The sequence below is a fragment of the Tetranychus urticae genome, chromosome 1 (assembly GCF_039701765.1).
Source record: "Tetranychus urticae isolate SD_2017Ah chromosome 1, NJAU_TeUrti_SD_1.0, whole genome shotgun sequence".
NCBI classification, from domain to species: Eukaryota; Metazoa; Arthropoda; class Arachnida; order Trombidiformes; family Tetranychidae; genus Tetranychus; species Tetranychus urticae.
In genome coordinates, this window is record NC_142958.1 from 2,579,423 (window position 1) to 2,594,354 (window position 14,932).

At 30.9% G+C, this 14,932-nt stretch overlaps 1 protein-coding gene and 3 long non-coding RNA genes across 9 annotated transcripts; 2 read left to right on the forward strand and 2 right to left on the reverse strand.

Annotated features, from left to right (window-relative positions):
• Window positions 1-724: 724 nt before the first annotated feature.
• On the reverse strand, window positions 725-8,107 carry LOC107360552 (photoreceptor-specific nuclear receptor). 4 transcript variants are annotated; one of them, XM_089270180.1, is made up of 11 exons: window positions 7,644-8,107; window positions 5,919-6,023; window positions 5,164-5,535; window positions 4,914-5,104; window positions 3,946-4,049; window positions 3,437-3,568; window positions 2,262-2,393; window positions 1,766-2,046; window positions 1,405-1,684; window positions 1,237-1,342; window positions 725-1,146 (listed from the first exon to the last, which is right to left on the reverse strand). In XM_089270180.1, exons 3-11 carry the CDS (start codon window positions 5,500-5,502, stop codon window positions 1,014-1,016), a joined length of 1,698 nt encoding a protein of 565 aa, XP_089126306.1. In that variant the 5' UTR covers window positions 5,503-5,535; window positions 5,919-6,023; window positions 7,644-8,107; the 3' UTR covers window positions 725-1,013. The 4 variants fall into 4 exon arrangements, with proteins under 4 accessions (XP_089126306.1, XP_089126305.1, XP_015782726.2 ...); XM_089270179.1 differs by having other exon boundaries at window positions 5,995-6,023; window positions 7,644-7,912; XM_015927240.3 differs by having other exon boundaries at window positions 1,766-1,959; window positions 5,164-6,023; window positions 7,644-8,092.
• LOC107360727 (uncharacterized) lies at window positions 6,502-8,590 on the forward strand. The gene is made up of 2 exons (XR_001568360.3): window positions 6,502-6,954; window positions 7,026-8,590. It is a non-coding gene; the product is annotated as an uncharacterized LOC107360727 (long non-coding RNA).
• A 1,204-nt stretch (window positions 8,591-9,794) lies between these two features.
• Window positions 9,795-11,918, reverse strand: LOC112539238 (uncharacterized). Its single transcript, XR_003082906.2, has 2 exons — window positions 10,553-11,918; window positions 9,795-10,259 (listed from the first exon to the last, which is right to left on the reverse strand). It is a non-coding gene; the product is annotated as an uncharacterized LOC112539238 (long non-coding RNA).
• A 517-nt stretch (window positions 11,919-12,435) lies between these two features.
• On the forward strand, window positions 12,436-14,377 carry LOC107360699 (uncharacterized). Of its 3 annotated transcripts, none has more exons than XR_001568354.3 (4): window positions 12,436-12,857; window positions 12,979-13,107; window positions 13,196-13,548; window positions 13,811-14,377. It is a non-coding gene; the product is annotated as an uncharacterized LOC107360699 (long non-coding RNA). The 3 variants fall into 3 exon arrangements; XR_016200951.1 differs by having other exon boundaries at window positions 13,196-13,514; XR_001568353.3 differs by having other exon boundaries at window positions 13,196-13,514; window positions 13,837-14,377.
• The last annotated feature ends 555 nt before the right edge of the window (window positions 14,378-14,932 follow it).

Here is a 14,932-nt window from a genome sequence, read left to right on the forward strand (position 1 = left end):
CTTTGGTAGGTTTTTACGTTGTTTTATGTGTTGACTAAATGAGCAGACAAACTCAATTTTAATGGCTTTGATTTACTCGGTTTAATAGCTGATTCCTGTTCAACTGAGAGCAAATTTTGTCGTTAAAGTAAATGTAAGTTATTAAAGTTTATATTTAGCATAATCGTAAATCCTTTTCCATTAAATTAAAACAATAAATTTTATTAGGATGATCGATATGAGCCTTTTGTGAATATAAATGGGAATGATGTTGAATGCAAAATGATTTTTTTCATACAAACATAACATTAATCAAAAAAGTCAACCACTGGACTTGTCGTGCAACTGTTTATTATTCAACATTTAATGTTGATTCACAACCTTTAGGCTAGTTGCGTGAGTTTTTGTGCTTAATTAATTGCTTTAAAAAATGAATTTAAAGTTGAATCTAAAATGTGAATAATAGATGGAAGCACGTCATATTGAAACTTTATATCGCCATCTATGAATGTGAAAACAAAGCATCCAAATTCATTTGTATTTTTAATGATAAATTGTTTTCATTTGCTTAACTTTTAGTCACAAAATTCAACTTTAACTGAATTAAGAAATGGTGTGATCATTGAGTGATAGTAATGATGATTTATAGTTATAGTTTCATCTATGTAATGATTCTGATAAATGGTTTTCTTGAAGAAACTGGAATAATTACAAAGGATTGGAAATAATTTGATTGTGAAAGGGAACAAAACAAAACAATTGACTTTAATGTAAAGTGAAATGATGTACTTTTTGAACACAAATGATCAAGCAACTTAAAGTTAAATAATTGTGATTAAGGTGATTATTAATGAGAAAAGTAGCAATATATTATAATAAAACTTTTACGGATTGAGATTTTCATTTACTCGTACATTCAATGGATTTTGTACGAATGTCAACAATAATGATTTCAATCGGAACAATCTTTTACTCTTTCAACCCAGTTCATGGCTTAGCCTTATCTTGATCATAACAAGGTGGATTGAATTCAATCAGCATTTAAACATGTCACATAACAGTTTTTCCATTGGAGTGTTACCAATTGTTCGTTGAAAATAAATGGCACCGATTCGATCAGCCGAAATAAATCGTAATGATACTAATAATAGAAGGAGACGACCAAATCTAGATTTTATAAAAGAAGGTTGAGAATTAGGAAAATTGATTGAAATGTCCATGATTTACCTTGACATATAAATCAATTATAATATTTACCGTGTAGGACTAGCTGGATTATGACCCTTTTCATGTTGTAGTAACATTATCTGCGCTTGATCTTGCATATTTTCAATCCTAATCACGTCTTTTAATCCTCGCGCCTCTGTAATACATATTAGCATTAGTATGGTTATCAAGTGGTAAATAATTGTTAAAATGTTTTACCTGGTTTAAAAAGAGATAAAGCTTTGAGACAAGCAAATTCACCAGGATCGACCCCAATTGATTTGAACCTATTGAATATATCATTGAGAACTCTGAGATCGGTAGTTCGGTCCCCTGATGATATCAGATGGTTAGATTCATTGGGTGAGACAGAGGAAGATGAAGATGATGAAGAAGATACACTGTTAACTGAAAAGAGTTGACAATTTTCCAATGGAAGACACCATTGAATAGCGCATAATAAAAACAATTCAGACCAAGATTCCTCTAGAAGTATCACCTAATAATGAAAAATAACAAATTATAAATATATTGTTGAACAAACAAATTAGAATTGATACAAATTGAAAATGATAATTACTTGATCTCTAAAGGTTAAACTTCCAAATGAAGGTAAATTTTTGGCCCATTTTACAGCCATGAAAAGCAAGCGAGCTGACGTTTCATAAATAGATTCTTGATGGCAAGCGATGAGTCCAGGTAAGGTTGAATCAAGTATGGTAGACGGTTGATATACAAATGCCATTGAGTTGTGTTTATTACAATTGGCTAAAGCTGTAGTTGTTGATGATGAGGAAGAAGACGTTTTATATGAAAGGCTGTTAGCATATTCAAAATGAGTTGTTTCATCTAAATCAGTGACTGAAAAATGAATAAAAAATCAAACCAAATGAAAATCACAAATAAAGAGAAAATCAGATTTCAAAATGAATCTAAATGTTTGATAGGAGTGAAGATGAAGGTTATATAGGTTGCAGGGGATGGTTATTGTTATAGAGTTAAGTGACTATCAACTGAACAAGTTCATAAATTTTGTAATTAAACATCTGCTGTTAATGATAAATCATTTGATTTACCTTTGCCATTTTCATCTTTCGGTTCATTTCCGTTTCTCATTCCATCTCGAGATTCGGGGGAAACTTGATATTGATTGGTAATAGGGAACTGAATACCACCATGGTTTTGACTAGAATTCAAACTTCGAATACCTTTTGATAAAAAAAGAAGGGAAAGAAAAAATAAAATCAATATCAGAATAAAGTAACAAATAAATCAAATCATATAACGTTAGTCTGATGCTTGTTAGTTTCCTTCAGATTTTTCATCTTCAGTAATTCATGGAAGAAGAGGGAATTTCACAGGAAGAAATGAGCAGAATAAAAGAAGAGAAAGAAAATCTTAAACTTTTCAAAGGATTTCAAGATTTGATCCATGATGGAACCAAATAAAGGTAATTTTGATTTGTGTTTCTCCATTTGTACAGAAATCATTTCTTCTACTTTTTATTTTCTGACTTCAAATTCTGTGATCAAAATCATTCCATCAACTTTTCTATTCTTTCTCTTCTTCTTATCTGTTTCTGCATCAGTTCATCCTATAATTCTAACTGTTTCTTCCTCCTCCTTCTCATCCTAATCATACTCGTCATCCTCATTTTATCTTCTTATCCTCTTACTCGCTTGCCTTTTTCTTACATCTTAACATTTATTGTTATCATCTTTCCTTTCAATCTGAATCCTGATGAAATCATTTTTACCATGATTATTTTCAGTTAAAACTATCTTAACCTTTAAGCAAAGGTTTTAATTGAGAAACAAAAATCTATTTACTGAATTAGATATTTGAAAACAACAATCTTTCAAAGATCTATAAATTATATCAGATTGAATCAAGCAAAAGTACGGAAATTTGAAAAATGATCAACTTCAGGTATAAATTATCACATCTATTCATGAAATGCCAACGACAGCGTTACTCAGGGCATGTTAGATTTCATTTGAAGATTAATTGATAAATCATTGCTCAAAGTTCCGTAGTTTTGCTTGATTCAACCTAATAAATCAATCGATAAATTAAAATGCGAATAAAAAAGGCTTTTAAAGTCAAATATATTTCTTATATTTACATTTGCTACATAAATGTTGGATGCAAGAAAAAGACTCTTTTCAGATCGTAACATATAATGATGATTGTTGAGAATCAATAGTTGATTATAATATAATTACAAAGAAATAAAGCTTAATTTACTAACCTGAATTAGTTGTAAACAAAGCATTGACTGTAGCAGCCACACCTTCCCTTAAAAGTCGTTCACTTTCACCTTCATTTAATGTTTCTGGTCTGATTGTCGCTGTATTCCTTGGTTGTCTTTCATTTTGAACAGCTAACACAATAAACAATGAAATAAATTCACACAATTAAATTTAATAATTGAAACAAAACAAAAAATCAAATCAAATAAAATCTAACTTAAAATTAAAACAATTTCAGCTCAGAAAAAAACTCGGCTTTTGTTTTAACACAATCGCCATCTCACGTCCAAAAAAAAACATATTAATTTGATATCTCCAAATCCGTTTCATTGAATTTGTAGATCCAAAAAATTGGCATTCAAACTCAAACTCAATTGTTTCCTTTCTGCAACATCTCTATGTTCAAATTTAATTTAGACTAATTGTTACAATGTCAATGATAATATAGGAGCTGATTTTTGTCAATGATTATGTTGATAGCAATAAATATTAATGAAAAGGTTCTTACCATATTTATTCATGCCCATAGCGATACACTTTTTTAATCGGCAAGCTTGACATTGATTACGGTGCTGTTTGTCTATAATGCAATTCCCATTTCCAGCTTGACATCTAAATCAAGATATAAACAATCAAAATTATCATCATCATCATCATATAATTGAAATGCGATTAAGCTGTAATGAAAATAGGCCAAAAAGAGTAAGTGAACAAAAAAAATCCAATGATTTGAAATTTATAAGCCAACATCAAGTTTACTTCACTAGTAACGCTTGATATTATCAACAGTTAACAAGTCAGATTAAATGAGTTATCTAAATCTCTTTTTTTCGTATAAACTTTTCGATTAATCCGATTAAATGTCATCATGCAACCAAGATTAAGTTAAGATTAGATGTCTTGGTATAAGCAGAATTGATCTACTAACTGAAGGATAATTGCGACTTTCTTATTTTGCCTTCAACTCAACAGCAAAAGACTGGTAACTCTCACTGTTTTAAACACATTGACATTTACATAAAAACATTCACATATCCACTGCCATTAACTTGATTGAAATTAAATTTACAGGGGAAAGCTTAGTTTTAATAACAATCTCATTAAAATTATTGATTGACCCAAGTTTGCGTCTGAATTACGATAATTACTATTTTCTTTGCAATAAGAATGTTGATTTCTTTTTCTTGCTCTTGTTTTCATTTTACTTTAAACCTAATTAAATGCATTGCAATTTGAATAGTCTATTGAATAAGGTTAACAAGAAAACAAAGTTTCAAATCAACTGATAATCACGATCATTTCATTAATTTAAACAAATGAAATCTTTTCGACTTATGTTACACAATCATTTAGTGTGAAATAATGAGCTTTCATTTGAACTCTATTTTTGTTTTCCCTGAAAATTTCAACATCAACACTTCTTAATTCAAATTGAATAATCATGAGTCTAGTATAATTGGTGCTAATTGAACAAACCTGTACATTAAATTTCTTCTCACACTTCGCTTGAAAAATCCGGAACATCCATTGCAGGCAAGGATTCCATAATGTTTACCACTTGAGGTATCACCACAAACAACGCACATTAAACCAGGCGATGGACGTTTGAGAGATGCTGCAGATGATCCACGAAAATGATCACCACGATCAGATTGGATGTCATTTGTCTGAAATGGAAAAAATGAATTGTGTTAGAGAGCCTTGACAATATTGATGTTTAACTAACATTTTGAGATGATGTTCTTTCATTATCTTGTGAGGTTGGACTTGCACTTGGTGATCGAGCCAGGTTAACAGAGTCAGGATCTGAGCTTGATGATCCTGAGCCATGGTCAGCATTGTCATGAGTTGAATGATTTCTATGATTTCGATCATGGTTGTTACTGTTAATACTATTGTTGGCATGATTGCGATGATTGTTATTGTTATAGGGAAGATCGTTCTCATCTGGAGAGGGAATGTTGGAAATGATTCCATTTTTATTGTCTTCGTCGTCTTTTCCATCCCTTGATTCATTACCGTTGCTTCCAGTAATCTTTCCACTAGAAGTTAATGAATTGCTCATGGACAGATTAAGGGGACAACTGGAATTATTAGTCTGTAAAGTTGGAGTCAAAATTGGTTTAAATAAATTAGGAGCCATGAAGAGAGGTGGACAGGTAGCATGGAGTGAGGTGAAAAGAGATGCTGCTGCTGAGACTGAGGATGATACTGAAGTTGCTCCAAGTGAAGGCAGTGTTGTTGCCAAAGCGGAAGCTGTTAGAGTATCGGTTAACGTTGAAAGGTCAGCTCGATGATGAGAAGTTGAATAACCTAGAGAATCTCGAATAAGTTCAGATGATAGTTCATCTTTGACGATAATATCATGGTGACGATTATGATTATGATGGTGATGATTGGAATGTTGGGAATGATTGTGATAATTATGAGTGTGGTGAGTGTGACGAGAATCATTTAAAGTTGGTGAAGTGTTTAATTTACATTTACGAGCTACTTTGGATACTTGTTCAATGGGTAAAGGTGAAGTTGAGTTACATCTTGATCCTGATTCACTGACCTCATCTGATCCATCCGATCTTGAACAATCTGATCCATTTTAACAGATAAACAAACAAATACAATAAAATGATTAACCAAATGATTTCTCAAATTGTTTTCACCATTCAACGATATTAACAGTGGTAACAATACTACCAGTGATAACATAATAATACCAATAAAGATGTAATGATTATAATGAGCCGGAAAAAAATAAAAACATGAAATGGCTTAACAATGGTATTGAAAAAAAATAAGAAGAAGCTAACAGAAGCGAAAACAATTTAACAAATTGAGCGGACAATAAAAGCATTATAAAGATCACATAAAAGATGATGGTGAAGATGATGATAAAGATGATAAAGTGAGCCATTAGATTGTATATACATCAGAAATATAATCATCCATAACACATACATAATACACATAAACAAATAGACGGGATAAACAGATAAAAGATTACGATGAAGATGATGATGATGATGCTGATGGAATGAAAAAAAGGATTTTTTTCTTCTTCTTCTCCTTGTTATTGATATTTTGAAGTTAAGCTCAACACAAATGAAACCCTTAATCCTATGTCCAATCATTTAATAAATACATTATTACCAAAATTATATTTTTGTTTTGTTTGTTACCGATTCAATATTAACATTAACGCGCCTTTTGTCTATCATTTTTAACTTGCATCAAGCTCCATCTTGTCTCGTCCATAAGCAACAAGCAACCCCTCGCTTTTCAAAGCTCATCCACCTTCACTTGACTGCTAATATTTGTACACGTTAATCCGATTAAATCTGGTTACCCTAATCTTCATCATCTTCAACATCAACATCATCATCGACATCATTATAACCATTCAATTCAATTCAATCAAATTCCGATCGTTTGCTCTTTTCTTTCAATGGCTTTTCCTTTGCTCTCTACTTTACCATCAACCTAATTGATTTTACACTTACCATCTTTTGTTGACAAAAAGGTAAGCTTTAAAAATTTTCATTTTATCGTAACAATTATTAATTTATCTTCTCAATTTGTTTACAAAATAAGGTAAAGGTGACAACAAACAAATAAGATGACAATTCATTGCTGGTCAAATTGGTAAACACACTTTCTATACTCCATTCAGTAGTAAAAACAAGTTTTACTCTGAAAAAAAACAAGACTCACTCCTTTATTATTATCAAGAGACCATTTGAATCTGTTTTTTTTCTGATATTGTTGGTGGTGATAATGTTCATCTGTAAATAGATTAATGTTTCCTCTCACTGGACTCATCACTGTTAACAATGAGTTTATTAAATTTGCAGTTTAATTCATTCCTCACAAAATTTGCTTTGAATCTTCCTTGCTGGTGTCTCATTCAATTTGCTCAACAAACCATAACCTAACCTTTGTTAACCCTCGGAACCTCAATCCTCTTTGGTTTTACCAATCATCACTATCTTCCAACATTATCATCCCTCAAGAGTGTATAGATCGTAGTTCATTTTATCATCTTATAATCTGTATTCTCGGCGGTTCAAAGATAAATAGTGATTTACCAAGTTAAAGATAAAATAATCGATTTGAATATGTTTCAATGATGGAAATCGTTTCTCGCAAAATTGATTGAACAGAATCTTGACAGAAACAATTGAAAGATGAATTTTAAAAATGATAATTTACCTGTTTGTTCATCACAATCGCTGATCCGTTTTTTGACCCGATCCATGATTTTTTTGTGTTCCAGTTGAAAACGATTCCTTGAACAATTGAAATCACAAAGTTGATCAATCAAACCTCATGGATGAAAAAGGAAACTTCAACAGCAAACAATTTAAACTAGTTAAACATTCAAAGCCAAAGTCAAGTTGGAAAATTTCAATGAAAAAGTGTTACTCGAAATCATGGAAACCACAATTCTGATAAGGACAATGTTAACTGATAAGCTAAGAAGCCAAATGCTGAGCCAGGATTGAAAAGGCAAATGTTAAAGCAAGGATAAAAGTGAAAAGAAGAAAAAGTAAAAATGCTTTTTAATCAACGCAAAAACTAAAGATGAGCGTAAAAGATGATGAGCATGGTGATGCAGCATGCTGGATGATATGGTGAGCCTGTTGATGATAATAATGGATACAAAGGACAGGGAAGATGAAAGCAGAAGATGTTCAAAGAAGAGTCTGATTCTTTTCCCTTTGACTCTCATTGGTTCACCATTACCTTCTTGGAACGCCTTTCACCAAAGTTAACAGTTTGACTGTTATTACGCTTCCTCCTCTTCCTCCTCTTCATCCTCATCTCCAACCAATCAATACAACTCACACACACAATACCATGAAACAACATTCAAATACACACACATATATATATATTATATATGTATTAATAACCTCCTATAAGATGATGATGAAGAGTAAAATGGTGAAGATAATTCACCTTCAAATTCACATCTTTTCCCTTCATCCTTCATCTTTCTTGCATCAATTTTTCATCTCCATCTTGACAAGTTTGTCTTTGACAGTTGCCAATTACATAATTACTTGTATCGTCTATTATATTTATATACATTTCTTGTATAACAATTCAAACAATGAATCAATTAATCGCTTTTTAAACTTCAATTCAATTACAAATCAATGGGAGACTTTCAGTTTCTCACCTGCTAACAATTTCACCCAAACCTCCAAAATTACCTTATCAGTTGGTTTTACATGATTTTCAAAAGTTACACATTTGATTATTATTATTATTATATTGCTATTATTGGAATGATAATAATAACAATCTATTGTACTTTTATCTATCAAAATGATAAAAATATCATTCTCTCGACATAACATTATTGTTCAATGTTTAATGTCATAAACATTTGATAAACATTAAAATATTGAACATTTTGATAAAGATTACAATTTAAAATTGAAACCACTTAAACGTTAACTTACAAGCTTAACTTAATGATGCTCAGGGAATCCATTTTATAACAATTGTAATAAGCTTTTTATATTTTTAAATGACACATTTTGATTTAGTTTCAGTTGAAACCTTTTTGTTTTACAATTGATTTTGGTTAATTGGTCAAGACAACCTCATCACTGAAACAATCAATTTCAAGTGAATGTCATTCTGGTTAAAATTGGTTAAGATTTTGCTTTTGTTTTCAATTTAATTCTTGTAAGTGAATGTTAATAATGTTTCATTTAGTTGTAATAAAAGACTATTTAGTTGATTATTACTCTTATTATTAATATGATAAAAGCTTTTAGTCTAATTTAGGTTAAATGAGTTTCTTCTTGTTTCAAATGAAACTATTTGTAACCTGTGCTTGGGTCTTGATGAGGATGATGATCAACTTGGTTATTTGTATTGTTATTGTTGTTGATCATCAACATGATGACTTTTTGAATTGAAATTTATGGTTTTTCAAGCAGAAACAGCTTCGTCTTTACCATTCTCATCATCATCGGGTTAACCATGAATGCAAATTGTCTAATTTACTTATCCTTTGTCACTAAATCAGCTTGCATTTAGTCATTTTATTAGTAAATGATATTGTTATGCCTTTTTATTTGCCAAATGGGTTTACAGTTTGAAGCTTGAACTGCAAAGTTGAACAAAAAAAAGCGACTCTTCTTTATACCCTTTCAACCCTAATCTCACAAAGTATTAGCTAAACTCTGAGAAAGACAAAAACTCAAATTATTTTCAAACCAAATTACCAGCAATCATTTAATACATAGTAACCTTGGTTACTTTTTTATCTTCTTATTATTCTCATCTTTATACCTATTATCCTTTATCATCTTCATCACCTTCTTTGATTGATTCAATATCAAGTTAATTTCCATTCAATTTAATCAAACACTTTTGTTGCTTGTTTCCAGTTTTTTTGGTCTTAGCTTTGCTTGACTTTGCCATTCTTATTTACATTTATTTATCCCGCCATTTATATTAAAACAATCTTGCAGCCTCTTGTTAGTTTCATTAACTTGATCAGATTAACCTGCTATTCTTTATGCAATTTGTCACATTAGTTTCATCAATTGTCGATTGTTGAATTAAATTATCTTTGACTTGGTTCTTCTGTTGAGTAAATTGCGTTTCCTCTGTGCCTTTAATAGTTCAGTTCCAACAGCTATAATCATTTTGTAATGAGTGTCATCAATTGCCTTGTTGTGTAAAGAGTCAAGTGCTTTTGTAGGTATAATGTGATAAATAAGATTATTAAATATTCACAAAAGCAATTTCATTCCTCCAAAATCACTCCCAATTGTTTTGCTTTTTCTTGTATTAATCTTTTATCTGTCAAAATAAAGGGAAGAAGAAGAAAAAAAAGAATAAGAATAAGAAGTAGAATAAGAGGAGAAGATTGGAGATGAAGGAAAAGAAGATAGAAGATGAATCTTCTCAGTATAATGTTAACTGTTCCTAGGACTTTTCCTATTGTACTGGTGAAACTGTAACGTAATTAGATAAAAGTGATTTGCTTTTGGTGAATGTTTCTTGTTGATGTTATTATTGTCATTGTTGTTTGTATTACCAACAGTAACAATAAGACTAACACGGAGAAGAATCAAAAAATTGATTGACTTTACTAGCAACAATAATAGCAGCAAAAAAGAAGAGGTTTTTGTATGTTGTTTGTTGAAAACAGAGTTAAAGTTGATTTCGTGCTTACAACGCGAAACATTTACAGGGATAAAATGTTGAGGAAATACTGAGAGTAAAGTTGATATAAAGATGAAGAGATGATAAAATGAAGATGATGGTGATGATAATGATGATTGCGATGATGATGGACAGAAAATTATCACGTTTACTGGTAACCGTTTAATAAGGAGACTTGATTTGATAATTGAGATGAAGTGGAACTGGAAATGAATTTAATGATATTATGGATAGACTTCATTCCTCTATTTTGATATCGATAATCAGATTGATTAAGGTCACGTGACTCCAATCAAAATTGAAATCTTTTATGGTGATTTTACGTTTCTAAATTGTAACAGGTTGATGATTATGGTAGTGATGGCTATGGATGGGACACCAAGATAATCCTGTGATCCAACATGTCTTTCCATTGCTTGATACAGAAGGCTTTCGACTATTCCTTGTTACCTAAGTGTAAATTGTGATAAAAAAAATTATTACTATCATCATTATTATCATAAAGATTTAAAATTATTGTATAAAAAAAAGAGGGATTAGGTGTAAAGAGAAATATCAAAATTATTTTATGATAGTTTGAGCTCCTGTTGGGTTTATTATACAAAGATGATGTAGAGGTGGAAGGAAGGAAGAGATTGTTGCTTTATATTGTGTTGACAGAATGTCATTTTAAGGTTTGCTGGGTCAACAGGGTGTCCTTTTAACAATTTGTCCTCTCCATTATCATAAAAGTAGAGTTTAATTGAAGACACACACACACGCAGCATAATAACAAAAAAAGTAAAATAAACAATCAAACTTGTACAGAAGGTCGACACCGATCGTCAACAATTTAACGTGTGACTGGTGCATGTTTGGGTTTATAGTTGAGCACTGTTCAAGATGATGGTGGATGATGATGTTTCTTAGGTTATCATGATTGTATTGATGGTTTATAATGATAAAAGTGTTTCCAGTTTCTTCTTAGGCTCCAACTTGTGTTCACAGTTAAATTGAATGAGGTTGAGATGATGAGGGATAAATTTAGTTAAACTCTTCCGTTACAAGTTGATCAATTAAAGTGTAACAAGGGAGAAACAATTTTGTACACAGTTTAACGTCAAGTGTAAACAGGCGTATGTCAACCTAGTCCTTGTTTCCTTGTTTAAATTTAAATTGGACACGCGGCCAAATAAATAGTTAACACACAAATCAATTTAATAAGCTTCCCAGGGATAATAATCATTAGTTGATTTTTATCATTGCCATCAGTGTCACCAGTGAAATCAATTGTCTTTTTGTTAGTCTCTCAATCTAAAGGGTGTTACACTTAACAGCCTGCAAATTTAGAAGATAAGAATTAAAATTGAGCTTACCTTAATCAAAAAATTTGTTGATATTGATGAAATTGACCAATTGGTTTTGATTTCCTGTCTCTGGCGATTCATTATCTGTGTTCATTCTCATCAATATCAACAGATTTTAAGATAAAGGTAAGCTCAATTTTATTTTTATCTGCAAAATTTGCAGGCTGTTAAGTGTAACACCCTTTAGTTGTTTGTGTCACACCAATAGAGTTGAGTGTTGGATTGAAAATTGAGCGTTAAATAATCTGCACTTTCCGTTAAAATTGATTTCTACATCAACTTTAACAATCAAAGTTCACATGACAATAAACACTTAACCACTGTTTAACCCATAATTAATAATTAATTCAATTAAACCAATTTGTTTACTTGTCCATTAACAAATAACAGTGAATAGTTGCAAAATATGTAACTGGAGTCGAGGGAAGGATATTTAATTACGACTTGCTTTGTTACAGAGATTTACCCTTTAGCCTATCGATTTCAGCTGATGTAATATTAATCTGTGAGTTTTTAAATTGTTATTGATATCAATTTACTTGAAATTGATTCCTGATTAAATAATCTTTTTCTGTTTTCGTCAAAAAAAGTATCACTTTTATATCCTTTCCATCATCTTAGAAATGTGTTACCATCTTTGTTTTCATCTTGTTTTTACTTGAGACACTTTACTGTGTTTTCACCAAAGCTTTGGATTGTGAGAAAAGAATCTCATGAGAATAAATGGTCACCATGGACTTATAGATTTAAACGATAAATGTTCATGATAAATAACAAGGATAAAGTATAAAACATAAGAAGGTGAAAAAGTAGAGGAAAAATATACCATTCAACCTTTTTGTTTTGCTTTTTCCTGGCCATTTCTAGATCTGGAAACTCATGAAAGGTGAAAATATTGCCCTTGATCCGAGGAAAACTTTTTTTTTTCTTGCTTTTCTTTCCAAATCTATTATATCAAAATATAATATGATTGCCATTGTCTTATCATTTTTCGTTTCTATTTCCAGAATCATCCTTCATCTTTCCAGTCAACTTTGTCCATACTAATCAATCTTACCATCATCAAAAGATGATTTATCTTCATCATCATGTTCCTCTTTTCCATATCAAAATCTCTATGCATCATATTTATCATGGTTTGTAATTTACTCTATTTTTCTTTATCTTTGTATTCATCTTTGAAACTAACTTTATTCACTTTTCTTCTCTATCTTTTACATAAAGTTCATCATGATCCAAATCATCAACTTCTCATTCCAAACCATGCGTACCAATATAAAGTTGAAATAATTTTCTGGTTTTTTATTTTCTACTTTATTCTTCAGTGATCTGTTCGAAGACGAGATTAAATGATTTTGGTAAACACTTTAACTTGTGGATATTGAATTGAAACCAGAATGGAATCGAAAGAAATGCTGATTAAATATTTTTACCGAGCAAAGGCAAAGTTTGATCAAAAAGAGATGATGGCAAGGAAAAAAAGTCAAGATTTACAAAGATGGCGATGGAAAGTACCTCTGAACAGAATTGCCTGAAATGAAGTGTAAGAGAGAAGATGATGAAGATAAAGATTGTTGGTGTGTCAAATGAATGACAGTCATGCTCTATGCTGTTATTTAGCGTAATGTTTTTTTCTTCTCTCAACTAATCTGTTTTATCCTATCTGCTGTGCTTTCGCCATCAGAATCCTATAAAATTATTATTATAATATATATATATATACTCAGTACCATGAACATTGAATGAGAGAAGAAAAAGACAAAAAATAAAGAGCATAAACCTTGTATACTTATACTTCATCTTCTTCATTTCTCTCTTTTTTTGTAACTCATCCGAAAGCTTTATATCAATTTGCATTACAATAGGATCAACAACAGTTATCATCCTGCATCAAAGTGAAAAAGAAAGCCAGAGACATTTACTCTCTCCAAGGAGAAAGAAGAAAACAGAAGACAAGATACAGAAAAAGGAACAGAACCGAAGGAAAGCATTGGGATGGCTGTGGATCCAGGATCATCCTTAATCCCTCATCTTTTCTAACAACCTTTGAATCAACCTTTTCTCTATCTCTTTCCTTTTGCTTTCTTGCCTCCAACTTTTTAAGCTTTTGGAAGAGAAAGTGATGGAAAAAGAGAGAGAGAGGAAAAGAAGAAGAAGAAGATGATAAAACCATTTAAAACCATCATCAATCCCTTCGAATGACAATAACTTGACTGTATCGCTTTTATATCCACACTTTGGTTTGGATGCCTTTTGCCTTGGTTTTAACAAACAATTACCAAAGTCATCCTCATCTTTTAGCTTCCCTTTTCTTCATCAAAATCATCATCATATTTATCTTTTACTTTTTCCTCGCCCCTCTTCATCCAAGTTAATTCCAGATAAAATACAAATAAATAGCAAAAAGATGTATCTTTTTTTTGTTTGGTCGTCCAATGGCTTTTGTTCAAACCTTCTGGTCATGAAATATTTCTCTTGTTTTTACTCTTATTTTTGCTCCTTTCTCATCTTCTTCGTCACTTTTCCTCCTTCAATTTCATCTGATTGTCTTTTAAACCCAATGTGTAAACAGGGGTGTTATTTGTATCATCATTACTATTGAGTGGCAAAAATACACAATAACATCTAATACTAGAATAAAATTAATGATAAACATTTGACCATAAAAGTGTCTCTATCATTCATCTTGACTCCCATTAATGCAACTTAAACTCAAACTCATTCCAAATCTCAATCGGATTAATCGGTTAATCTGTAAATTACATTTGAGACATTTGCTTTTCCCAAACAATGGATCAAATTTCCAACATTTATTTAAATAACCAATCATCAAAAATATCATCTCAATTACAAAACATGTGCTTAATGATCTTTATTAGCTTAATTATTCTCATTTAAAAGGGCAATTATTTTCTTGTTACACTTGTATTACACTTAAATTTCAAATTTCATTATTAATTT